We start from the raw sequence: 25,760 nt of genomic DNA on the forward strand, positions 1-25,760 counted from the left end.
ATTTATAATGTTACAGAAAATTATATTTTAAATGAATGCTTTTCTTTTAATTTTTTTTTTTTTTCATCAAAGGATCTAAACTGTTTTCAACATTGATAATAGTAAGATATGGAAATCTGCATATTAGAATAATTTCTGAAAGATCATGTGACACTGAAGACTTAATTATTCCATACATTTGACCCTCCGCTCATATAATAATAACACTTAAGCAAAGTTTTGATGGTATTCTTGCTCATGGTATTTTTCTGGTATTGTCCTTTATTTGTCTTCAGATGTTAAAGTTAGTCTCTCCAAATCGTTCCAACAAATTGCAGAGCATGTGCATAATGAATAAAGACTGCAATGCCATATGTTATTTCAAACCAGCAGTGTCTCATGGGCATAAGATGCGGTTGTAGATGCATAAATAGTGTGTTCTTTGACAACAATGCCTCTTATTCATGAAGCTGTTTGTCTTTGTGCAATTTTCCCACGCGTCATACTTTTCTGTATTGTGAACAATGAAACTCCTTAGTCTAGGAAGAAAAAATAGTTTTGCTGTCAATAGTGATATTCAGAACAGTCTGCCTGTGTGTGTGTGTGTGTGTGTGTCTGTGTGTGTGTTTGTAAGAGTAAGGGTGAGAATGCGTGTAATACAGCATGCAGGGATCCAGCAGTGAGAAGAGAAACAGAATTTAAGCCACTGCCTGTGAGGGAAAGCTGACCAATGAGGAGGGTGGAGATCAGCAGGGGGCGGAGTCTAAACTCCACAGCGGAGAGAGTCAATGGGGAGGGAGTTGGCAGAGTGTCAATAGTGTGAGTCTAAGAGCGATGCAGATCTGACGCACTCTAACTCACGGGAGTTTGCAGCCGGAATGAGTGTGTGCGGTGTTTTTTAAAGAGGGCAGACCGTCAGCACTGTGGACAGGAAACCCTTTTAATCTGATTCACTTTTGGGACAGGACCTCATCCTCTCTGCCCCTCCCTGATGTGTGTGTGTGATTTTGTAAGCTGAGATGTGATATTGCAGTGCCACGATCGGCTGCAGCAGGCTGTTTGCCATAGATATTTCCGGATCCCGTTTCCTCCAGCGGGGGGTCTCTCTGGATGCACTTGCTCCTGCTCAAGGTGACTTGGGGAGTCCAGAGGCGTGAGAGGTGGCACGGAACTGAAGTCAAGCCTCAGTTGGGACTTGTTCAGAGGAGGTAGTGAGATGAATCCAGTGTGGAGTGGGATGTGAAGGCCTGACGGGCCCAAAGTCAAGTCACTCCTCACCGGGAACAGCCAGGGAATGGGCTCGGCCTCTCCTCAGGAGCCCGAGAAAGACATGGAGGGCTATTACAACCTTTTGCAGGCAGGCTCGGAGCTGGAGAACACACTGCAACGTGAGTATACATGTCTGCCATATATAACTGCCATTTTTGTTCACAAGGAAATCAGTTTCTCAGGATGCTCACTGGTGTTTTATGTAGTATTGCAAGGATTGTGTTTGCTGTTTATAACTTCATGGAGTTTTATCCATAACCTAGATTTGGTATTTGATAATCTGCTTGAATGGACTGGACTCAATCTTTCTGTAATTGAAAAGCAGAGGAATTCCAGAACCTTGTATTTTTCTATGGTAACCTTTCCCTGAAACCTTAATATTAAAAGAGAGTTTTGATGGACAGATACAGTAAGCTGGCAGTTTATAATCATGCAATGTGAATTTAGGCCAGTAGCGAGATTGAAGGATGAAAATAGAAGTTGTACTGTCTGTATTACAAATGGGCGCCAAGACACAGGAAGTGGAGCACTGATATTAACCCCCTGCCCTGCTCTCTGGCTCTCAATTTGGCTTTAAACCCAGAGAATGCTCTTTAGACCATGACTCAGCATCTTCATTTTAGCCACCATGTCTTTCCTCGGGCACTTTAATGCATTTAAAGGTTTACAAGTCTGAATCACTCCATTCTGCTGTGTGCTGATGTAATATTTACTTTATGATGCTTCAGTTTACTCAAAGTGATTGTAGGAGATTAGCTTTGGCAGTGTGGCTCTGGTTGTTGGCATCTGTCTCAGTGTTGGGGTTGTTTTTATGTGAGAGTGAGCGTCACGTCTGTGTTAAAGTAATGCTTAGGAAAGGTGTTTGTTTGTTACGTTGTAATGATGCATTGTAATACGAGACAGCAGTTCCTCTCAGGCCGAGCCAGGTTCACAACAACAACAACATTCTGACACACAGCCATTGTGAACACCTGTCTGGGCTTAAAATCCATGCTGTAGCATGCCAAAATCTGCTCAAACAATGAGAGATGTTAGTATTCCTCAGTATATTTGACACTGAGAAATCTGACATTTTTATGAGTTTGCTTCCTAAGGTGCCATTTTAAAGCTAAACTGTTGAGTTTTGAATGCTCTGTAGATATGGACTCTGATCCTTTCATTCCTCTAACCACATTGCATGACAATATGTACATGTTTATGCATACAGTCAAGTGCAGTCAGGTGAAGTTTATCACATTAACCACTAACATTTGACAATCAATACATTTGTCATAGTTTTAAATGGCAACATTTTGTGAAATGTTTTGCTTGAAAAAAATTCCACTTGGGTTGATATGTAATGCATTAACATTCATACAAGTGTAAGTGTAACTGAAGTGTCCAAATACATCTGGGCTTAATGAATCTAAAACAGGTTTATCTAGGCTAGTCTTATCTGTGCTTCTTTAAATTTAAAATATAAAAACTCAGGCAACTACTCCTTTTATCATTCAAGCCTAGTCCCCAGAAAGAACTAAATTTATGAAAACATTCAGAAATTGTTTGCACAAAAGTCTTTGTTGTCGTTTTGGAACAGTATTTTTAAAAATGCATCATTAATGCTTTCAGTATTTACGTAAGCCTTTTTAAATTAAATAGAAACATGTCAATCAAAATGCGGCAATTATGCAACACTGAATTTATTATTATATATTTATATTATATTATATTTACATTATTACACTATTATATAACACTTTTTTTATTATATATTGAATATTTGATAACACTTTTCACATTCTGCTTCTTCTGAATCTCTAGAATAGTTCAGACAACCCTGTCTCCTACAGGATAGATCATAGTCTCTGTGTTGTACTGAGCAGCACAGGTTTATTTAATAAGTAGCTTTCAGACTGAGTTCAGACATGTTCACATGGACAGCACCTGAATGTGTTTGTTATTCACAGACTCGCCTGTATCTCTGATCTCACCCTCAAAGGAGTATAAGGTGTGGTTTTCCATCGGTGTTGTTTTAGAAGGGCGATGCTGCCTAAACGTAACATTGTCAAGGCAGTGCTTGGCTTTCTTATAAAGCCTGAACACATGGCAGAACAAACACGATGAGCAAATATACTCCAGCATGTAGTGACCTAGCAGACTCAATAAAAATTTAAATGGAAAATGTCTTAATATATTCATATAATTTATTATATCAAAATATTCACTCAAACATGAAAATTTTATGAAAACGTACTCACCCTCAGGCCATCCAAGATGTAGATGAGTTTTTTTCATCAGAACAGATTTGAGAAATTCAGCATTACATCACTTGCTCACCGATGGATCCTCTGAAGTGAATGGGTGCCATCAGAATGAGAATCCAAACAGCGATAAAAACACAAGAATCCACAAGACAGTCAAACAAATCCATCTTTAAAGCATTTTAACTTCAAACAGTTTCTTCTGGCTGAAATACATGTTCATAATCCTTACTTGTAAAAGGTGCTTGATCTCTGAATATTTCTTTCCTAATTCAACTTTTTCACAGGACAAAGCAATATTATGAATAGATGCAATAGTTTGAAATTAAAAACATATTGATAGATGTTTGCTACAAACATGCAAATTGTGGATTACTTACATTGTTTTTAGATTATTGTGATGTATTTATCAGCTGTTTGGACTCTTATTCTGACGGCACCCATTCACTGCAGACGATCCTTTGGTGAGCAAGTGATGTGATGGTAAATTTCTCCAAATCTGTTCCGATGAAGAAACAAACACATCTACATCTTGTATGGCCTGAGAGAGAGTAAATTTTCAACATTTTCATATGAACTATTTCTTTAATTGTTATTATTTGCACACACAAATTTGTTGCACAGACCTTAAGCTGTATTTTTACTATTACAAAAATTCTATTATTATTTGTTAATATATTTGCACACAAAAAATTCTTACACAAACCTTAAACTGTATTTTTATTATTATTATAAAAAAATGTATGTCTATTATATCATGACACTTAACTTCACATTTGCATTTTTTATAAGATTAGTTTGCAAATTCATCTCTCTAAAATTTACAATGTATTTATCTCTCCATATCTCATCATATTATAAATCTCATTCATTTTGCTTTTGGGGTGTATATAGAGCATTTAACATTTTAAACTGTTGAAACTGTCTTGAGTGTTATTAAATATTTAGCTGTGCCTTCGTTCACATTCATCTCTGCCCCAGCACTATTATACCTCTTGGAAACTCATTAAATTTTAATGTCAGCATTTATTTTTTATCATGATAGGTTAATAGTTATGTAGATAGCAGTTTTTACATATTACAACATTATTCAGGACATGATCCTTTATTTAGGAAGTATATCAGGTCTTTTATCAACAATGGTTATAGTAAGCACGTAAGAAGCTGTACTGTAACTTGACGCAAAATAATCCATTTCCTCTACAGAGTATTGCATTTCTCTTTGTGGAATTAATTTGTTTTTGTTTGCCACAGACACAGGAAGTGAGTTCATGGTGAAGTCACTGGAGACCAGTGTTGGTCCATATGTAATTCGAACACATCCTCTATTGTCAACCTCCACTTGCAGTGTATTGTAGTATGAGACGAGGCTCAAAGTAAACTGAACCTCTGTCTCCTCTTGTTTTCAGTCTCTGGCTACAGTCCATCTTGATGGTTCTGCAGACATGAATGCATTAGACACATTGCTACTAACTACTAATGTTGTCAGTTTCACTGAGGAGTCCATTAACAGACCATAAATCATTTTATATAGCACTGTGATTAACAGCTTCTGGTAGTTTGTAGATTGAACACTGGGTTGTGCTGTTCCCGAAATTTCACATAACTGTGACTAAACCACATAAACTTACAGAAACATGACCTAAAGCTTGCCGCTTTGTTATTTATATGTGGCTCATCTTCATTGTCTCCTCAGAGGTCACAGTCCCTGTGAGTATGCAGGAAGTGGCTGGCTACATTGAAAAACAAGTGGCCTATTTATCAGGTGGGGTTTTCAGTTTCTGTTTAATAGTTTTTGGAGATGTAAAGTATGTGTGGATGAATGGCTTGTCTAAACATGTCAGATAAATTTGGAGCAGTGCCACAGAATTTGCCCTTAACTGAGAAACTGTAAATGTGATGTTTATTGAATTCCAGGGGGACGCGGTGAGGACTCTAGTGTCATCATCACTCTCCCAGAATGCTCTGCTTTCAGCGACATTCCTGAAGAAGCTCTGGCTAAAGTTCTTTCATACCTCACACTGATCCCGAGGTCCGTGTCTAATACATCAGCCTCTCCATCTCACTGCATTGCAGTACAGCAACAGTCCCTTATGTATTCTCTTCACATAAACCTTGCAACAGCTCTTACACAAATTGAGCTATTCAAATGAATGTATTGTTAGTGTGCTAAATATGCAAAGATCTTTGTAGTTACTTTGCAGACACAAGACAGTCAGGATCTTTTAAAATGAAAGAACATATTAATCCCTCCTTACAATGCAAGCAAATACCAGTGTACATTTACATACATATGTTCAGATATTCTGGTTGTTTATAATGTTATGTTCTTAAAGTCCCTCTGTGGTGAAAATCAAGTTTTTTATGTTGTTTATTTGTCTATGTGGTGTTTTTAATATGCTTTTAGACAAACCATGTGCCAATACATTTATAAACACCATTGCTGAGTATTTTCTCCTTAAAACTGTAGTTTCCCAAAGGGAATTTTTTTTTTTTTTTCACAAATTCAATAACCAGTCTCATCAAGGGATCCTATCCTTAGCATATCATTAACTGTGGGTCTAGTGAGAAGGCAGCCATGTTAATCCGGTAACAGTTATATTTTTTCTGTAAATGTTTTCCCCCTATTTTCACGATTTCATGTGCTGTTAGCACTTATTTATTTGTATTTAGAACCACTAACTTGAATAATAACCCGTGGCACCAGGGTAAAAGTAGCCCGGAGTCAGACTCACCTCTCCCGCATTGACATCCGCACGTCACACGCGTATGATCGCGGGCACGATTTGGAATCACAAACTTAGCTGCATTTGAGTCTTCAAGGCATTTTGAGGACAAAACATCATCAATTAAGTAACTTTAACAAATGTTACAGTATCCACTGTAGTTGTCCACTAGTAAAAACAGTTTTATCAGTCATTATCCGTGTACGAACCAGTGCAAACAGATAATGTTACCTCATGAAGTTAGCCATCAGTCTCTTTACGTTGAGCTTACCAGCTTATTTCTGGTTCAAACACTTAATTAATAAAACCAGCATTTACATTTGCCATTGCCATTGTATCACGTTTACTACATTTCATTTAGTGCAGGGGTTCTCAGACATCTTCATGAAGTACTCCCTAGCACTGCGCATTTTGTATGTCTCCCTATATCTGACACACCCACTTCAGGTCTTGCTGCCTCCACTAATGAGCTGATGAGTTGAATCAGGTGTGATAGATGAGGAAGACATACAAAATGTGCACGGCTGGGGGTACTCCAGGACAGGTTTGAGAACCACTGATTTCGTGGATCAGGAGGCGCAGGGTCATGGCTGGCTGGTAGGTGACTAAGTGGAGGCGGGGGTAATTTGCATATTCATAGATCTGCGTATAGTAAATAAGGCAAGGGTGTAGAGTTACATTCAAGCAATTTTATGGCATGAGACTTTTTTTCACAAGAAAAAAAAAACATTTAAATGTCATTTTGATGATCAAAGATGAGTTTTAAAGGATAACATTTTTGACTACAGGGGGACTTTTACTAAGATCAAATGCAGTTAGTGTGATACATGACACACTTCACATGTTTCCAGAACACGGCAACCTGGTGTAAAATTTATCATCATTTTAGACCGAAGATTGGATACTTGGGCCTCGATCAAAACGGCATTGGCACGGATTGCGGTAAGAGATTACAATATTTTATTTCTAATTTTTTTTATAATTAATTTTTAATTATAATTAAAGTATGAAAGGTGTTTTGTTGTTTTAATTTATTATTATTATTATTATTATTATTATTATTTATGGATTAATAAAAAAACCTTTTGAATCTTTAGTGCATTGTTTTTAAAAATATGCTGTTTTCTACAAAAAAAGAAAAATAAAAAAGAAAAAAAAAATAATATATATATATATATATATATATATATATATATATATATATATATATATATATATATATATATATATATAATATATATATATATATAAAACATGACCATATTTTCCTTGTACCTTGCATAACCTTGTACTTATTCCTTAATTTTTTTTTTATTAAAAAATTATTTTAAAAAAATTATTAAATCCAAGTTTATGCAAGGTGCATAGAAAATATTTTTGAAAGATTATATATACACCCTGTAGAAATAACATTAATTTTGACTCAAAAATAAAGCTGTTTGTGGAGTTACTCTAGATCAGTGATTGCCAACTCCAGGCCTCGGGACCCACTGCTCTGCACATTTTGTTTGTCTCCCTTATTTATCGCACCTGATTCAGATCATCAGCTCATTAGGAGAGAGATCCCATGAACTGAACTGAGTGTGTCAGATTCAGAAACATTCAAAACTTACAGACCAGAGCACTGCACATTTTGTGTGTCTCCCTAATCAATCTAGATCAGTGATTCTCAACCCTGGCCCTGAGCGCCCCGAGCACTGCACATTTTGTGTGTCTCCCTAATCAAACACACCTGATTCAACTCATTAGCTCATTAAAAGAAACTCCAGGAACTGAAATAGTTGTGTCAGATAAGGGAGACGTACAAAATGTGCAGTGTTGGGGGGCGCCCAGGACAAAGGTTGAGAAACACTGCTCTAGATGAACAAAACACTACACAAAATATTTGATATTCTTAAAAAATATAATGATCTTGACACACGATCATAAAAGTATGTATGTATGTAGGCCTATGTGTAAAACTTAAGAGGTATATTTATTTATTAGTGAATTTATTGTATTATTGAAAAGTTTAATAGATTCAGGGAGAACATTAAGCATCGCTGGCCCTTATATGTCCTTGGGGGATTAAATGCATCACGCGTGTGTATTTATTGTGTGCTGAAGCGGTCTTGTCGCTGTCCGCGGTACTGAAGTGGATCAGCGCAGTTGCAGTACAGTGTGTGCTCACAGCCCAATACTCTGAGCTCCAGCCTGAATAAATAACTAAATGCGGCACTCCTAACTGAAGTTGGCGTTTAAAAACAGCTTGTGTAAAACCCGAGCTCACTGCGAGGCAACGGGAATGCATGAGTTAGCACAAAGCATGCGCAGGTTTTTACATGATGACGCTCTTGGGGCGAGGGAGAGGTGAGGAGAGCGAAGGAGAGACGGTGCTGTGCTGCCACCCTCCCGACGCTGCGGCGATGAATCCCGCAGACCGTCTACTGCACCGGGCACCGGTCTGCCACAGCAGGATGGGCGAGGTCTTAAAACATCCTCACAAAACATCGATCGCTATGAGCGAGCGAGACTACAGGCGAGGACTTCCGCGCATCCGCCGCTCGACGGTAACGTGTACTTTCGCTAAAGAGTTGGACTTAAGTTTAGATGAGCACAATGCGGTACACTGCGGCGCGACTGCTTTAGCTTAGTCATCCGACATGGATAAATGCTAGCGAAGGCGTTATCTATTAATGTAACATATAAACAAATATATTATCATGCATATGAGCAATAGCCGAATGAATATTTTTCGCAGATGATGCTATTGTTTACAAATATGTAAGGACGAGTCAATGTCAAGCGTGGTGTGTCCTTACTGTGAACTGTGCTAGGATGTTGATGTCCTGTTTCTGTTTATCAAAGAAATGTTTTAGATTTGTTTCAAATACTTATGTATCTCAATGTGACTCAGCTCCTGTGATGAATAAACTGTACATTTACAGTAGCTGTCGGCTAATCAGGCTGGTTATCTCAATGTGTAGTTAAATGTTAACTAGTTTTAGCGTTGTCCCATCAATTTGATTCTCATCAGTTTTCAGTGTGATTGATGGGGATGTGTGTGATGAGGGATAGTGCAGGATGTACAATAACACACTAGATTCAGTTGGCATACATGAATAATATTCAAACTTTAGAATGCATTTAATTTTTTTTTATTTTATTTTTTTGTGAGTTGCATGCATTGTCCGAATCCCATATACGGTGAAGTACAAAAGTCTAAAACCACATTAAAACTTTAAAAATGGAAACAAAGAGACAAAATGAATTAGCACTATTATTCTGCACCATTTCCAAGTGATTACATTTTTGACATTATGCAAATTCATTTGTATAGATGGTCAGATGTTGGAGATCTGCTAAAAGTATAACATAGGCAAATTTACAGGCCAAATAACACATTTTTAATGAAAAAAAATCATAATATACATGCTTTAAAAAAAGCACAAGATTCACAAAACTACAAAAACAACAAAAATTACAAAAAAAAAAATTAATTTCTGTTTTTTTTTTTTTGTTGTTTTTTTGTTTTTTTAATACAATAGCAGACTGGAGGCTAATTTCATACGTAGCTAGCATTTGCACTAAATTTTTATATATATATTGGCCATGAAATTTATAGTAGTGAAATAATTGAATTAGTAACTAAAATAGTTTATGCATATCTTATTATTTGTTTATCATACTACTGTTCTTTACATGTATTTTAAAATGGATTTTTATTTTGACATTGTGTCTGGGACAAAGGTAAAACAGTAAAATCTAAACATCTAAAGCAAATGAAAAATAGTACAAATAAACAAGTGTATGCAGGGTAAAAAGCAGCATTTTATTAGACCCAGAACATTCATTAAATATGTGGAACTCTTTTTCTGTTTTTCTTTATATCCTCCAGTTTTTAAGGATTATTCATGCATTTATCTGCCTGTTTAAGGTGGCCTGTCCTTGTGTGTCTGCCAGGCTGATATCATCTATTTCTGTCTTAGGCCTCATTCCCTGGAAACCTGCACCTTGTGTTGGTGCTGAGACCGACCAGCTTCTTCCAGCGCACAGTTACAGATCTCGGCTTCCGCTTTAGTCAAGAGGACTTCATGCTTAAAATGCCTGTATGACTCATTACACTCATTTGTAATTTTATCTTTGTAAAGTCGGTACCACCCTGACCTGCATTTGTGTCTGTTATTAAGGTGGTGATGCTCAGCTCTGTCACAGATCTACTGCGGTACATTGATGAGAATCAGCTGACCTCAGAGTTTGGGGGAACTCTTGATTACTGCCACAGTGACTGGATCGTCTTGAGAACAGTAAAAAATGATGGTATAGATGCATTAACAAAATAGACAGAAATATCACATTAAACAAGGTAGTTTCTTTGCTTTTTACAGGCCATTGAGAGTTTTGCGGTTATGGTTAAAGACATTGCTCAGATGCTGCAGGCTTTTGGAACAGAGCTGGCTGAAACACAGTTATCAGAGGAGTGCAGTGCTGTTGAGTTCCTCCTGCTGTCCCACACCGAGAAATACAGGAGACTTAAGGTACAGCTCAATGAAGCCCTCATGTGTAGAGAATCCTCTCACTTTTCCCTTATTGATTATTGGTGGACTTTAATAACTGCTTTAGGAACATCAAAATTTCTGCTTATGAATTAGTGCTGTCAAATGATTAATTGCATCCAAAATAAAAGTTTTTGTTTACATAATTTATGTGTGTGTACTGTGTTTATTTTATTATGTATATATAAAGTCACACATATACAGCATATATTTTGAAAATATTTACGTCTTTATATTCATATAAATTATATCGTATATAAATATATTTAATATATAAACTTAACATATTTTCTTAAAAATATCCATGCATATGTGTGTTTATATATACATAATATATACACATATATTATGTAAACAAAAACTTTTATTTTGGATGCGATTAATCACGATTAATCATTTGACAGCACTAATATGAATATAGACTACTGTTTAAAAGTCAATAAATTTTTGAAAGAAGTTTCATCAAGGCTGTTTGATATTGTCTATTTGATCAAAAATACAGTAAAAACAGTAATATTGTTAAATAATATTACAGTTTAAAAAAAACTTTTGTTTTAATTATATATTAAAATGTAATTAATTGCTGTGATGCAAAGCTGAATTTTCAGCAGCCATTACCTCAGTGTTCAGTGTCATATGATCTTTCAGAAATGATTCTAATATTATCAAAGTTGACTAGAAAGTGCAAACGAACATTATTTATTTGAAATAAAAATCTTTTGTAACATTATAAATGTCTTTACTGATGAATTTATTGCATCCTTGCTAAATATATGTTTTTATATAAATATTTATTTTTAAAAATCCTACTGTCCCCAAATGGTTGTTTATACAAAATAGTATTTTAGGTTCTGAAACTGATTATTTTCATTTTTTACCTTTTATAATATATTGTTTTCTAGTTTAATTTAAATGGTTCTGTGGTGAAAGAAATATTATAAATATGCCCATAACTTGCATCAGTCTCACAAGTGAGGACAGCAGAGCTGCATGCATAATAATTATAATATATTTAGCAAAATTATAAAATAATTAGCAATAGTTTAGCATCTCAGAAAAGGACAGAAAACTCTTGACAGAGCGCCTGTAACAGCCTCTTTTCAATCAGATTAAACAGGGTGTCTTTGCTTGTTTTTACTACCACTTACTTTGCCAAGGAAAACATAGTAGAAAAAAAGTACCAAACCTAGGGGAATAAACTATAATTAGGGTACACAGAGCATGTGAGTGCAAAAGCTGTATTCCACTCCAGTCTGCAGTCACTTTTAGCTGTCTTGTCTTTTCTTGTGTTTTCTGGCCCCTCTGGGGTCTGGCTGTTGTTTTGTTCCATGATTTTGTGATGTCAGTGACAGCAGAACACAGTGCGAAGTGTTTTTGTTATTATTCATGGGTGAAGATGCCATCAGATCTGTGATGAGAGAGGGGCGGCAGCTGCTCTCTAACCTGGAGACTTCAAGGAAGGAAGGGGACGCCGACACGTGCTGGGACACGACACAGGACTGGGATACCATGCAGAGGTGTAGGGTTTGATCCTGTTTGTTTGAAAAGAAATAGTCTGCATCACAAATACACATCACTTTTTTTTTATATCTAAAACGATGTGAACTTGAAATCATGCTTTCTGACATGTCCTTACTGCAGGCTGCTGGCTCAGCTCACAGATATGGAGATGGCATTTGATGGCTTCTTTGATAAGCACCACCTCAAACTGCAGCAATATTTACAACTGCTGAGATATGAGCACAGTTTTCAGGAGGTGAACTGCTTTTCTGTCCCTAACATTGCACAAAAACATACTGACGACTCACAAACAAATGCTTTACAGTGCTGCCATTTGTCAGTGCTGCATTACCTAATTTTTTAAAGAGTAAAAGTAAAGAAAAGAGGGAAGGATATTTTTTCCTGTTATAATAATAGGAAGAGTCAGTGAAAGTATTTGATCTAGTTGATCTAACATTCTCTTTCTGTCAGATGGAGTGCTCTTTAGAGAAATTAAGAGCACAGGAAAGGAACATAAGCATCACAGGAGAAACCCTGTCTCGAACAGAGCAGTGTGTCAGAGAGCTGGACGGTTTGGAAAAACATGCACAGGTAACTGCATTATGCTTCCCTGTTCATGTTGTAGTCAGTCGCAAATATGCTGATATTTCTGATAGATTTGTGTGTGTTTCAGGACGAGATGAGTCAGGCTCAGGTTCTTATCCTGCATGGGCATCAGCTGGCTGCTGGACACCACTATGCCATGGCTCTGATTGTCCAGCGCTGCAATGAACTCAGACATCAGTGTGACACCCTGACTTCTGCCCTCAATACCAAACGCAACTCCCTGACACAAGCACAGACCCTGCTGCGCCTCCTCGAAGAGGTGGGCTAATACATTCACTCCTCCTCTTTATATAGTAATTTTTATACTGTTATGAGAAAGATTTTATGTTTTTTAAGTGCCTTATGCTCATCAAGGCTGCAATTATTTGATCAAAACACAAGAAATATTAATGTAATTTAAAATAACTGCATTCTATCTGAATATATTTTAATGATTTCTTCCTGTTATGGCAAACCTGTATTTTCAGCACCATTACTCTTTCTTCAGTGTCACGTTTCTTCAGAAATCATTCTGATATGCTGATTGCTGCTCAAGAAACATTTCTTATTATTTTTTTCTGTATTCTTTAATTGAATAGAATAATCAAAAGAACATGATTTATTTTTTGATAACTTTTGATCAGTTTAACGTGTTCGTGCCAAATAAAATTCATTTCTTTAAAAACAAAAAAATATTTCTTTGTTTGCAGGCTCAGCGGTGGTGTGATGATGGTGCTTATCTCTTGGCCAATCAGCAAGTGGATAAATTCCAGTCTAAAGAAGGTGCGCAGGCAGCTCTTCGAGATATCGAGAAGTTCCAGGAGGCGGCGCCACCTCTCCTCTGTGCAGGCGTAGATGTGCTCTTTCTGGAGTATGAATCTGTGCTCACTCCTTGTCTACAGGTAAACACTGTCCGACTACAGAAATGCGACTAGATTCCTAAAGTAAATTCCTAGGCATCCTTTTAGACAGTCATTTCATAAATGTAGCTTCTGATGGATGCATTTGGACCCTCTAAATCTTAAATATTTAATTACATTTTAGGCTAAATATAAATGGAAGTCCTTTACTGTGGTGTGTTTCAGGCTCATATAGAGAAGACTTTTCAGAAGCATAGCTCTGTGCAGGCTCTGATTCAGTCCAGACAGAACTGCCTGAGGAAACTGGCAGACAAACATGTCCGACCAATCCAGCTGGTGGTCCCTCGTCCAGAAAACCCACCACGTGCAAAATCCCCCCTCTTCTCCCCCAAACATGGTATGTGGTGGTGCAATATTAATTTTGGGTCTAATTATCTAATTATCAGTATTTTTCAGCCACGAATTCTCACAGTCTTATCAATAGTTACTTTTTCACAAGATTTTGCACTAAATTTTTCTTATTCTGTCATGTACATCACTTGCTACAATACAAAAACTAAATCGCACTCTTTAATAAAGCTTTCAAGACACCTGATCAAAAGTGGATTGCATTGGGATAATGACATGAAATCCTTCTACAGCTATTATGTACCTTTATAAATGCACAGCTGCACCTTTTCCCTAATAAATCCCTGTGGATAATGCAAACTTCCTGGGTAGTTCGAAATGTAATCCTTTTCATCCTTATTAACTCTGTGGATCCATAACAAAGGCTTCTCTGTGACATATAGTCAAATGAATGCTTCCATGTAAATTAGGAAGCATTACTTTTTGTTTACCCCAGAATGCAAACCTTTATTATTTGACTCTGTGGAATACTTGATTCTGATTGGTCAATAGTGGACCTCAGCTGTCAGATCCTTCTGTATAATGACCATTAAATTGTATATTTCACAAGTGACTGGGAATTTGTTAGAAAACTAGTACAGAGAAAAAAGTAAATTGAATTGCAGATTAATAATGTATTACTGAATGAAATTATGAATGATATAAAGGGAGAGAATAAATTAGATCGATTCGGTCATCATGCCTTCAGTATTCTTGTAAGAGCTGTTGCACTTTAAGATGGAGAGATCAAGGGAGGAAGCCATTGAGACTTGCAGAGCTCACCTGACATACTGTGATCTTCAGCACAGCTGGATAACAGCCCATCAAAAGTGATCTGACAGGAACACACCGTAAAGATGGATCTGTAGCTGAAACAAGGGCTTTTGGGAGGATTTTATTCACTTACTGAGGTCATACACTGGTATTGACCTCTGAATGACTTCCAAAGTCAGATCAAACTGATATTGTTATGCCCAGTGCTGTCTGATTGTTTTTGATGATATGATATAATTTAATTGTGCATAGTACTGTAGATGTTAATGTTTTGTGCTGCAGTCACTAGTCTTCAAAAAATATTCTCATAGCTCTCACTGAAGCTGCATGTTTTGCAACATTTATATCAATTTTGTGTTGTATCCAACTGCTCTTTTTGTTTTAAAACAGATTTTAATTCGAGTTTAAAGTTCACCTTTGACCTCCCATTACCAGGCAAAAGAACATCAAGGAAAAGCCCAAACTCCAGGAAGGTAACAACACTTTTCACTTGGTCTTTATAAATAAATTTGGAGGTTCTTTTGATAGTAATATATACTATATACTGTATGGATGTTTCCTCAACTATGATCCTGTTGACTTTTAGAAAATAAACTCTCACTAGTTTAATTTTGTATGTCTTATCACAGAATAATTCGCAAGTCATCTCCATTGTATCTCAAATGATTTATTGTATTATTGTAAGGGCTCTGTAATGGAAAATATGGTGATGGAAATGACTTTTTTATATATATATAAAATAACTGAGGCTAATTAAGGCTAATTTCATATATTGTATCCTAAAAACAATGAAATCACATTTTCACACATTTCATACTTGACAAACATTTAAAAAAATTTTTTTTTTTTTTACTGTAATATTCACTTTAATATATACCAATTTTTGGTTTTGCCTCACACATCAGTTTTCAAAATGTGATTGTCATGTGACAAAAAATTTAAATGTAAATAAAAAAAAAATTATAAAAATAATGTTTTAAATAAAATCCACCACTGATTTACCCAAAGTTGAAGAAACACCCATAGACTGTATTTCACTTTTCATATTGTAAGATAGATGTAAAAGATGTGGAAATGGTGCAGTATGTGATGTGTAGTTTGATTAAATCAACACCTTGTGTGAAATCATTCTGTTTTCTGTGTGGTTCAGATCGAGGTGATTCATGACTATCAGACGGCCAGCTCTCTCCCGTACAGTATAGATGGAGAAGACGGCACTGATCTGCTCAAACGGTGAGTCTGCTGTCTGACACTGTGTTTAATTGACACACTGATGTGTCTGATGACCATGTGAATGTGTGTGACTCCAGACACGTGATGAAGGAGCTGATCGAGACCGAGAGGATCTATGTGGAGGAGCTGCTGGCAGTGCTCTTGGTAAGATCACCTTCATTTTTCTGAAATTGGCATTGAAGATAGAGCTGGAAGCTGAGGTGTTGATGTTGTGGATTTGTTTAAGATTTCTCTCTCACTCTATTTGTCTGGATTTTCAGGGCTACAGGGCAGAAATGGACAATCCGTCTCTTGCTCCTCTCCTACCAACAAGTCTTCGCAACAAGAGAGATGTGCTGTTTGGAAACTTGCCTGATATCTACAACTTCCATAGCAGGCAAGGCCACACACAGAGAACTTCATAAGGATGATAACGGCAGGAGCAAAATGTAAACAATAGCTTCAGACCAAAATACGATTCTGTTTCCTGTGAGATAAAACAGCAAATCCTCAGCCTCGGAAATTCAGACACAGCTGCACACTCACAGTTTTGACTTCAAGACACCTTCCTAAAACATCTTATTTTAATAAAACCTATCGGTTTGTGCAGCTGTTTGTCAGTGGCTTTGAAACCTGTCTTGCCTGCTGGGTCTTTATCCCCGGGTGAGGCAAATTGCCAAATTGGTTGACTGCAGGAAGCCGTTATGGCAATTAAAGCACTTTAATTACAGCTAAATGGCTGTTGGTCAAATAAGGATTTGATTAAACCAATGAGAGCTCAGCTGGAAGGGAGTGCGTCAGCAGAGCGGGGGTTCTGATAGACAGCTGTGTGACCTCTCACTGAGTGTCAGTCAGTCTTATCTGTTACAGAGACAGAAAAGGGCATAGTGCAACTGGGCAATAAGGAACTGAAACAGTTGCTAAACTAATTAGATATTGCGCATACTATTTGTAGTGCATACTAAGTATAATGCACACTACATTTGTAGTGCATATTAAATTTAAAACATACTAATTGTAGTGCATCTGGATGTTATACAGTACATTTTATGCGTACTTGATCTACTGCATACTAGATTTGTCAAGCATACTATGTGTATATATGTTTAACACATTACTTTTGTACTGAAAATGAGACTTAATGCACATTTAATTGTAGTGAATATTAACAGATATAATGCACATTAGATGTTGTACGTACTGGATATGTACTGGATTTCTACCTTTCAGTAGTTTGGAGTCAAAATCAATTTATAATTTTACGTTGTTTTTGTTTTTCAGTAAATATATCTAAACATCTTTACAAGAAGATACATTTAGAATTTAGAAGTCATTTTTTAAGATCATAAAGACCTTTAGTTTTTAGACGATGTACTGTATCTTGGATTCAGTACATATTTTGTTTGTTAGAATTAAGCATAAAACAAGAAAACATTATTTGCTGTAAAAATGCAGTAGGAAAAACTGAAAATGAACATGTTAAAACGTGGGTAATTATATAATGATATTTTAAAATATTTATACACTGCTATTCAAAAGTTTGGGGTCAGTAGGAATTTTAAAGAAATACCTTTATTCAGTAAGGATGCATTAAATTGATCAAAAGTGACAGTAAAGACATGCATAATGTTACAAAATAAATTATATTTTAAGTAAGTGCTGTTTTTTTTTTTACTTATTACTGAATACTGAAAAAATGTATGACAGTTTCCACAAAAATATTTATCAGCACAAATGTTTACAAAATTGATCATAATAAGAAATGTTTCTTCAGCATTAGAATGATTTCTGAAAATTCAGATTTGCCATCAGAAGAATAAGTGAAATTTTTAAATACATTGAAATAGAAAACAGTTATTTTAAATTGTAATAATATTTGATATTATTACTGTTTTTACTGTATATTTGTTTAAATAAATGTAGCCTGGGTAAGCAAAAAAAAAATATTACCAACCCTGAAATTTTGAATGGTAGTGTAGTACATAAAATGACATTAAATTATGAACAGCTTGTAGTTTGGCAATCAAGATTTTCAACGGAGCTTCCCCAGCACTGTTTCCAAAGTGTGTGACTTGAGTCTTCTGTTCTCCAGTGTCTTCCTGCAGGATTTGGAAAGCTGTCTGGAGAGCCCTGAGGCAGTAGGGGCTTGCTTTCTGGAAAGGGTGAGGAAGTTTATAACACCATATGAGACCCATATGAGGTTACTGTTCATGTCTTTCTTCTTTTTTGTTTTTACAAAACATATCTAACATAAACTGTCTGTCTGTTTTCAGAAAGAACATTTCCATTTGTATGAATGTTACTGTCAGAACAAGCCTCGATCTGATTCTTTATGGAGGCAGTTCTCGGACTGCCCATTCTTTCAGGTATCAAAAACCATCTGCATCTAAAAAAATACTTGCAGCACACATCTAGAAAGAGACCTGAGATGTGTCCTGTGTGTTACAGGAGTGCCAAAAGAAGCTGGAACACAAACTTGCTCTTGACTCATACCTGCTGAAGCCAGTCCAGCGCCTTACAAAGTATCAACTCCTATTAAAGGTGCAAGCTTTAGCTGAATACAAATGTGAATTTGTATAATTCATAATTTAAGTCATAACTGTGAGATAAACTCGCAAATGTGACCCCCCCCCCCCCCTTTTATTTTTATTCCGTAAGCTTCCATAGCAACCTTGTGTAATTTTTTAAGTTTTCTGATGTAGGAATATTTTGTCCATTAAATCCGAGGAATTGTACATGTGTTTGATAATAGGAGCTTCTGAAGTACAGCTCAGGCTGTGAGAGAGCTTCTGAGTTGCAGGGGGCGCTAGAAGCCATGCTGGACCTGCTGAAGTCAGTCAATGACTCAATGCACCAGATTGCTATCACCGGATATGAGGTGACAATTTTACCAACTTCAAGTGAGTGTTTGTGAACGCATACAGTAACTAACAAGTTGTATGTTGCAGGGGGATCTCAGCAATCTGGGCCGCGTGCTAATGCAAGGCTCCTTCAGTGTGTGGATTAGTCATAAGAAGGGTCCGACCCGAGTGAAAGAGCTGGCCCGCTTCAAGCCCATGCAGCGACACCTGTTCCTGCATGAGCACGCACTCCTCTTCTGTAAGCGTCGAGAGGAACATGGAGAGAATGCTGACAAAACTCCCTCCTACAGCTTCAAGCACTGTCTTAAGGTACGGCGCGCACTTCCTGCTGGGAGTACATGTGCAATCTCAGAAAGCCCTGTCAGCATCGCATGTGGATGCATCGTTGTATATCAGCCTGTTTACTCATGACAACATTCTTTCCTTGTTTTTAAAATGTGATGCTACTTCACAGGATGTGACAGGATATGACATGTTTATACAGCAGGTAGCTGTGTGTTTTCAGATTCTCATGTGTTTCCGTCGGTGAGTATAAAATGCTGTTTATGCTGGCAGATGAGTGCAGTCGGCATTACGGAGAACGTCAAAGGTGATGTGAAGAAGTTTGAGATCTGGTACAGTGGCAGAGAGGAAGTCTATGTGATACAGGTGAGAATGTAGTATTATTTAATGGACAATGAACATGATTACTGTCAGTTTTACCACTGTTAAGCAAAAACTTCTCATAGGCACCCACAGTGGAGGTGAAGATCGCTTGGCTGAACGAGATCAGAAAGATCCTGACCAACCAGCAGAAACAGCTCAAAGGTCTCAATACATTTCCTGTGATTAAATGTCACTGTTATTCCTCCAAAAGAACTTAATGTGATTAATGTGTTCTCTTCTCTCATTGGTTCAGAGGAGTTGTGTCACTCTACTGCAGTCTCAGAGCAGATGCAGATGTCTCCTCCTCTCTCAGTGAGGTAAGAATCCACTAGTGTACAGATCACTGTTCCTGAGCCCCTCTCTAATCCCTGATCTCTCTTCTTGACCCTTTGGCTTAGACCAGCTTTTTGCTGCTTTTAGCTGTTAGATCTCTCACATGACACATCCCTCCCAGAATCCCGCCAATAACAGTACCCTCCCTGCTTTTACAGTCCCCGCTTTAGCAATCCATATGATGTGTAAGCACGGTCCAAAATTAACTTCTTTTTAAATATACAGGTCTTGAAATTTAATTGTGCATGATTGTTCTCTTGTGGCTCAGTGGTAGAGCATTGTGTTAGCAGCGCAAAAGGTTGTGGGTTCAATTCCCAGGGAACACACATACTGGTAAAAATAAAATGTGTCCTGAATGCACTGTAAGTCACTTTGGATAAAATGACTGTAAAAATGAACATAGTAGTTTATTTAAAGTATATATAATAAATACAACAAATAATATAATGCACTATAAAATGTAAAAATGTATACAAATGTATACATTTGTTTTTACTATTGATGTTACATTATTTAACTTTATATGGTATTATATAACATTTTATATTTATTATATATACTGTATATATGTTTGTACATGATACAAAAGATTTCTATTTAAAGAAATGCAGTTTGTCTTGAACTTCCTTTTAAAAAAAGAATTCTACAAAAAAAAGAAAGAAAAAGAGAAGGAAAGAAGCTGTTCTTGAGAGAAATCAGAATATTATAATGATTTCTGAAGATTATGTGACACTAAAGACTGGAGTAATTTAAAATATGTTAAATCCAAAATATATTAAAATATCACTGATATTAAAAATATCAATGATATTAAAAATATATAATATAAAGACCATATATATATATATAATATATAAAATCATATGTCTTTAGATTTTGATGTTTTAAAATATTAATTATGTCATATTAGTGAGGGCCAGGTTATAATTATGAAAAATTTTACTTGCATAAAGTTTCGGTTCCTAATAAAGTTACTGACCAACAGTTTTATTTACTCGCAAGTGCAGTTTTTACTCTCATTTGGCGAGTGTTAATTTTGGACCCATGTATAAGCCATATTTAAAACATCTTACTTGTATTTGCATATACAGAACCCATACACATTCTGGATGTCTCATTTTAACAAATCAATTAAGTAAAAGTTCTCAAGTGTATGAAAAATATTCTGCTGATGAGGGGACTGAAGCCGCTGTGTGTGGTTGCCTGTCCTCCTGCAGGGCCGTGCGGCCTTCCGGTGGTGTTCTTAAGGGCTGCCTGCCCCGTCTGGACCTTGTGTCCCTGTCGGGGGGCGTGTGTGTGTGCCTTCGCGCTCGGAGCCCATGCCTCACTCGCTCCTCCCAGCGACAGTGACGCTCAGTGGTAAATCAGGCAGAAGGGGGGCTGCTCCGATCTGTGCTCCGTCACATACAGGGCTGCTACGGCCACACTTTAACCACCATCGCCATCCCTTCCATACACACCCCACCCCACCCGTCTGATCTCACCAGCAGTACACCATTATCATTAACATAACAGGCAGATGCTTTGCCAGCATCTCTGCATCTGTTTTGCATGACATGCAAACAAAAGCAAACAGCAGAAAAGTTTGGTTTGATTCGATTGTTTTGGCTGTTAAGCAGCGCTTTGAAGACAGGCCTTATTTTGAGATCAGGACGGGATGAGATATGTTGACAAATCAAAACTATATCAGCTTATTTGCACTCCATTTCCTTATGAGCACGTCTCTATGCTGTTATGAAAGAGTCATTTGCCTTGCAGGCTTGAAATTACCTCCATCTGTCCATATCTGCCAGCTTCTTACATGGTTTGCGCTGGGCTGACGGTTGGTTTGGCTCTTGTTTCATAAAGAAGAGGTGGTGCATGTGTGAATAATTGTTTATTTACTTCTAGCTCTGCTCTTGTCCCACAGCAAACAGCAAAGAGCGTCAGTCAGCTCAGAGGGGACCGAGTCAGGCCACAGCAGTCCAGATCCGTTCAGCTGCTCTAACCAGCGCCAACGCAACAGACGCAGTGAGTGTTACGCACACAAACACCTGCACATACACACCTAATCTCTGTCGAGATATGTAAATGCAGAATGTGTTTAATGTACAAATTTTCTTTAACTGGACTTGTTGAACTGTTAAAAGGCCAAAGTGTATTTACACATTTGCTGTGGTATATCTTGGAAGCAGGAAAATAACGAGTATGATGAAACAAGATTGTTTGTGGGTAATAGTGTATCACTTTAAACATTATCATTATTAACATTGATATACACTGCGTATATACACAATGTACAACAATATACAGTATACTGTACCGTAAAAGTTTGGGGCCAGTATGATTTTTTTTAAAGAAATTAATTATTTTATTCAGCAAAAAAAAAAAGCAATAAAGAAAGCAACTGCATGTGAAATCATGTGTTTGTCCTGATAAATAAAAATGATTTGGGCCTTAGATATACTCACCAATTTATAAACACATATTCTGCACACATACAAAGCAGTGTAGTTGAAGTTGAAGCCATCACACATTCATGTTTCTGCTGTAAAACCATTATCTGTGTCACCACAAACTTCAACCGCACACTCGGTATGAAACTTGAAAGAGCATGTGATTTCTCCACCCACATGCATGATCTCTGAAGCCCACGAAGGCTGTCAGCATCAGTTAGGTTCATCAGACGCTGTATATTAAATTCAGAATGTATTTCATGAATTAGAATGCAATGATTTACTCCGAAACCTGCATGTGGTGTGTTTGTGGTAGGCTGGCCGGGCGCACCTTATTCTGTAGATATCTGTGAAGGTCTGGAGGACTGGAGTGGAGCAAACAGCCTTTCTAACCCGTCTGACACTGAGGAGGAGGATGCTGCCCGTTTGGTGAGAGACGGACATCCCACACTCACTCACTCAGTCAGTCACTTACTCAGGTTGGGCGACACTTGTTATTTCTTACTGACCTGTTTGTTTTAGGTTGCAGGCAGATACAGGGCCTTCGTTGACTGGCGTAAAAATGGGACAGATAACTTCATCGTTAAGTGTGGTGATGTCATACAACTACAGCATGAGGAAAATGATGGCCATTGGTGAGTAATGTGCATGAAAATAAAAGAATATAAAGCAATATTTTGGGAGAAATGCAACTTAAAGAGATAGTTTATTCAAAAATGAAAATCCTGTCATCATTTACTCATCCTCATGTTGTTCCAAACCTCTACGACTTAACATAAAAGAAGATATATTGAGAAATGTCTCAGTGGTACAATTGGAAGTCAAGTGGAAATGTGGATACAAAAATACTTCAATAGTTCCACCAAAGAGAGAATGTGAGACAGGTTTGGAAGAATGATAATTGATTATAGAAATTTAATTTTGGGGTAAACCATCACTGTTTAACAAAATCCTGATTTTGAATTTAAAAATTTTTTTAAATATGAAGTGTTACGGGAAATGTAGTCTCATATCAAGAAGAACAATTTAGTCAACTTTACTTTCATTAGATTCCTTCTTTTAAATATTCACATTCTACATCTTGTTTGTAACCTTAATTCTAATTCAGGGCATTTTCAGTTCAATTTTGCATGAAGTTTAAAGACAAAAATATGAGCTTCACATTTATACTTCTACACCATACATAGACTTCTGCACAGTTACTGAACTGAACTAAATCAACACTGAACTTACTGGAGCTATTGCTTTACAGCAGAGTTTTATGCAGCTGGCATCACTGATTCTCTTACTTTCCTGTTAATAATATGAAGCTGCTACAGATACTGCTGTGTAAATAAAGGTGACTTGACTTTCATTATGAGTGAACTTTTTTTGGTACTTATACTGTAGGTAAAATGAACCAGATTATTTAATTAAAATGCATTAGCTCAAAAACACAAATTTTGTGGCACTGAAGTGGATTTAGATATTGGTTCGGTGTGAATCAGTATTGTTGTGTACTCTTACAGGCTGGTGAAGAATCTGAGTCGCAGAAAGGAAGGCCGTATCCCTGCTGCCAACCTGCAGGGCATCTTGGGGGAAAACATCAAGAATCACTCCAACCGGCTTGGAGGTGAGAGTCCATTTGGACATCCACTGCCTTTTTAGTGTAGTTCCCAGAAAAGATGAGTTTGCTTAAGATCCATATTGCCATATCTTCTGTGCAGACCCAGGGAATCGTAAAGCACGGAAGCTCAGCTCGCCATGAAGGAATGGCCCAGAGCAATATTGGACCTTTAACATTCACGCTTGGTAGCTCAGACTGTATGTGACCACGTGGATTTAGACCTGACCAGCAGGATCGTATTCCAGAGTTTTTGTACTGATCCTCACTGACAGATGCTACCGAAATCTTACAAAAGATCTCCAACATTTCAGAAAAGCCAGAGAGCGCTTTTAAACATCTGTCCTCTGCCTAAACACACTTCAGTCCTCCTGACTAGGTGAAGCCTAGAACATTCTGACTTTGCGGTTGTTGAATAATGAATCAAGGCCCATCAAAAGGCCTCTTCGTCGCTGTCTTCATGGTTAACCCGCTCAGAAGAACTATGAAAACATCCTGTTCATAAAAGACCGTAATTTTTAAACTGTGTTTGTTTGTGCTGTTATTTATCTAGTACTGTTGTATTTATCCTCAGTCTGAGCTCTTCCTGAGAGCTTCAATGCCAAATCATGTAGTGCCATAATGCCTGTTTCCCCACTTTTTATTTAATGCATACTTTGCTCAGTAGTGCATTAGTTACCTCAAAAAAATATTTATAAGCACTTTATTCAGGTCACGCAAATTTGTGGCCTTGTGTGTCGCTCTACAGCTTTAAACCGGATGAATTTTGCATGCCGTCAATTCTTACCTCTCTTATTTAGTAAAATTCTCTTGTCAGGCACTTTACATGCAGAATCTACTCTGCCAGCTTGAAGACCTGGGGGCCGTCATGTAAATGTTGACTTTGGAGCCACAAATATGAGTTATGAGGGGGTGCGCAGAGCGCATGTGTGTTGAATGTGTGGCACGGCTGCAAAATCAGAGCCGTGTTAATGGAGGTTTCTTATTAAGGGAGATCATACAGCAAACATTAAATATACCCACTGTTTAGAATGCTTAATGAAATATTAATTGCAGACTTAAATGAATTTACTACATTAAATCAGGCCCACAGTTGGAGGGCTGACTTTGATATACCAGCGTTTGAAGTGGAAATGAGCTGTGTGTAGCAGCAGGAGACGCTTTGGAGTACATATCTCGTATGTTATTAATTTCGCTATCAAGTTGTTCCCTTCCAGCGTGGAGCTCCAGCCACCCCCTCAAAATCAAGCCATGTAAAGGACACAACTGCCTGTACTGTGCTGTATTAGCCATACTGTATAAACTGTCAACTTTGCATATTTATATGCTTATTCATGTCCAAACGTCTGAGAGCACATTAAAAATCTGGGAATCAGAATTTCATGATCATCAGGTTTTTTCCCCATCATTTTCAAGTTCATTTTGTAAATTTAGTTTTTCACTCAGAAGTAATGCTAAACAAAAGCATGTTCACTAATGGTCTCAGACTTTTGGACCTCACTATATCTAATAGCATTTAATCCTGATTTTTTCTTTTTTTTTTTTTTTTTGGGACTGGCTTCTAAATTATTTTTGAAGGAATGTATCTGTGTTGACTATTGTAACAATATTGTATTTAAATTTGTACAGCCTATTGAAAATTAAGAAATACATTTTTTTTTAATAAAACTATTTAATAGTAAATAATTTGTACCTAAATATATGTAGTATTAATATTTAACTACTCTAGTGTTTAAACGTTTGGGGTCGGTAAGATTTTTCAACATCTGCTCACCAAGCATTTATTTGATCTGAAAAAAAAAAAAATAATACTGTG

At 37.0% G+C, this 25,760-nt stretch overlaps 1 protein-coding gene across 5 annotated transcripts; it reads left to right on the forward strand.

Moving 5' to 3' along the window:
- The first annotated feature begins 636 nt into the window (after positions 1-636).
- Positions 637-25,592, forward strand: mcf2a (MCF.2 cell line derived transforming sequence a). 5 transcript variants are annotated; one of them, XM_042738457.1, is made up of 30 exons: positions 670-1,367; positions 5,185-5,253; positions 5,406-5,520; positions 7,066-7,156; positions 10,183-10,302; positions 10,384-10,500; positions 10,582-10,731; positions 12,145-12,266; positions 12,391-12,505; positions 12,721-12,840; positions 12,923-13,114; positions 13,545-13,736; positions 13,920-14,091; positions 15,291-15,328; positions 16,006-16,088; positions 16,166-16,232; positions 16,349-16,464; positions 18,160-18,229; positions 18,341-18,433; positions 18,516-18,608; positions 18,820-18,945; positions 19,016-19,237; positions 19,484-19,576; positions 19,657-19,735; positions 19,827-19,890; positions 21,816-21,916; positions 22,658-22,770; positions 22,864-22,976; positions 23,850-23,953; positions 24,048-25,592. In XM_042738457.1, exons 1-30 carry the CDS (start codon positions 1,274-1,276, stop codon positions 24,086-24,088), a joined length of 3,285 nt encoding a protein of 1,094 aa, XP_042594391.1. In that variant the 5' UTR covers positions 670-1,273; the 3' UTR covers positions 24,089-25,592. The 5 variants fall into 5 exon arrangements, 4 of the variants coding, with proteins under 4 accessions (XP_042594391.1, XP_042594390.1, XP_042594392.1 ...); XM_042738456.1 differs by having other exon boundaries at positions 757-1,367; positions 15,246-15,328; XR_006156456.1 differs by lacking the exons at positions 22,864-22,976; positions 23,850-23,953; positions 24,048-25,592 and adding an exon at positions 21,124-21,265 and having other exon boundaries at positions 637-1,367; positions 15,246-15,328; positions 22,658-22,693.
- Positions 25,593-25,760: the final 168 nt, after the last annotated feature.

Source organism: Cyprinus carpio, chromosome B14, assembly GCF_018340385.1.
Source record: "Cyprinus carpio isolate SPL01 chromosome B14, ASM1834038v1, whole genome shotgun sequence".
Classification (NCBI taxonomy): Eukaryota; Metazoa; Chordata; class Actinopteri; order Cypriniformes; family Cyprinidae; genus Cyprinus; species Cyprinus carpio.

Bases quoted from the DNA above. Each gene is read 5' to 3' on its own strand.
- mcf2a (XM_042738456.1), top strand. From the start codon at position 1,274: ATGGGCTCGGCCTCTCCTCAGGAGCCCGAGAAAGACATGGAGGGCTAT. The intron at 10,732-12,144 runs GTACAGCTCAAT...TTCATGGGTGAA, and splicing joins AGAAATACAGGAGACTTAAG to GATGCCATCAGATCTGTGAT. The intron at 13,737-13,919 runs GTAAACACTGTC...GGTGTGTTTCAG, and splicing joins TGCTCACTCCTTGTCTACAG to GCTCATATAGAGAAGACTTT.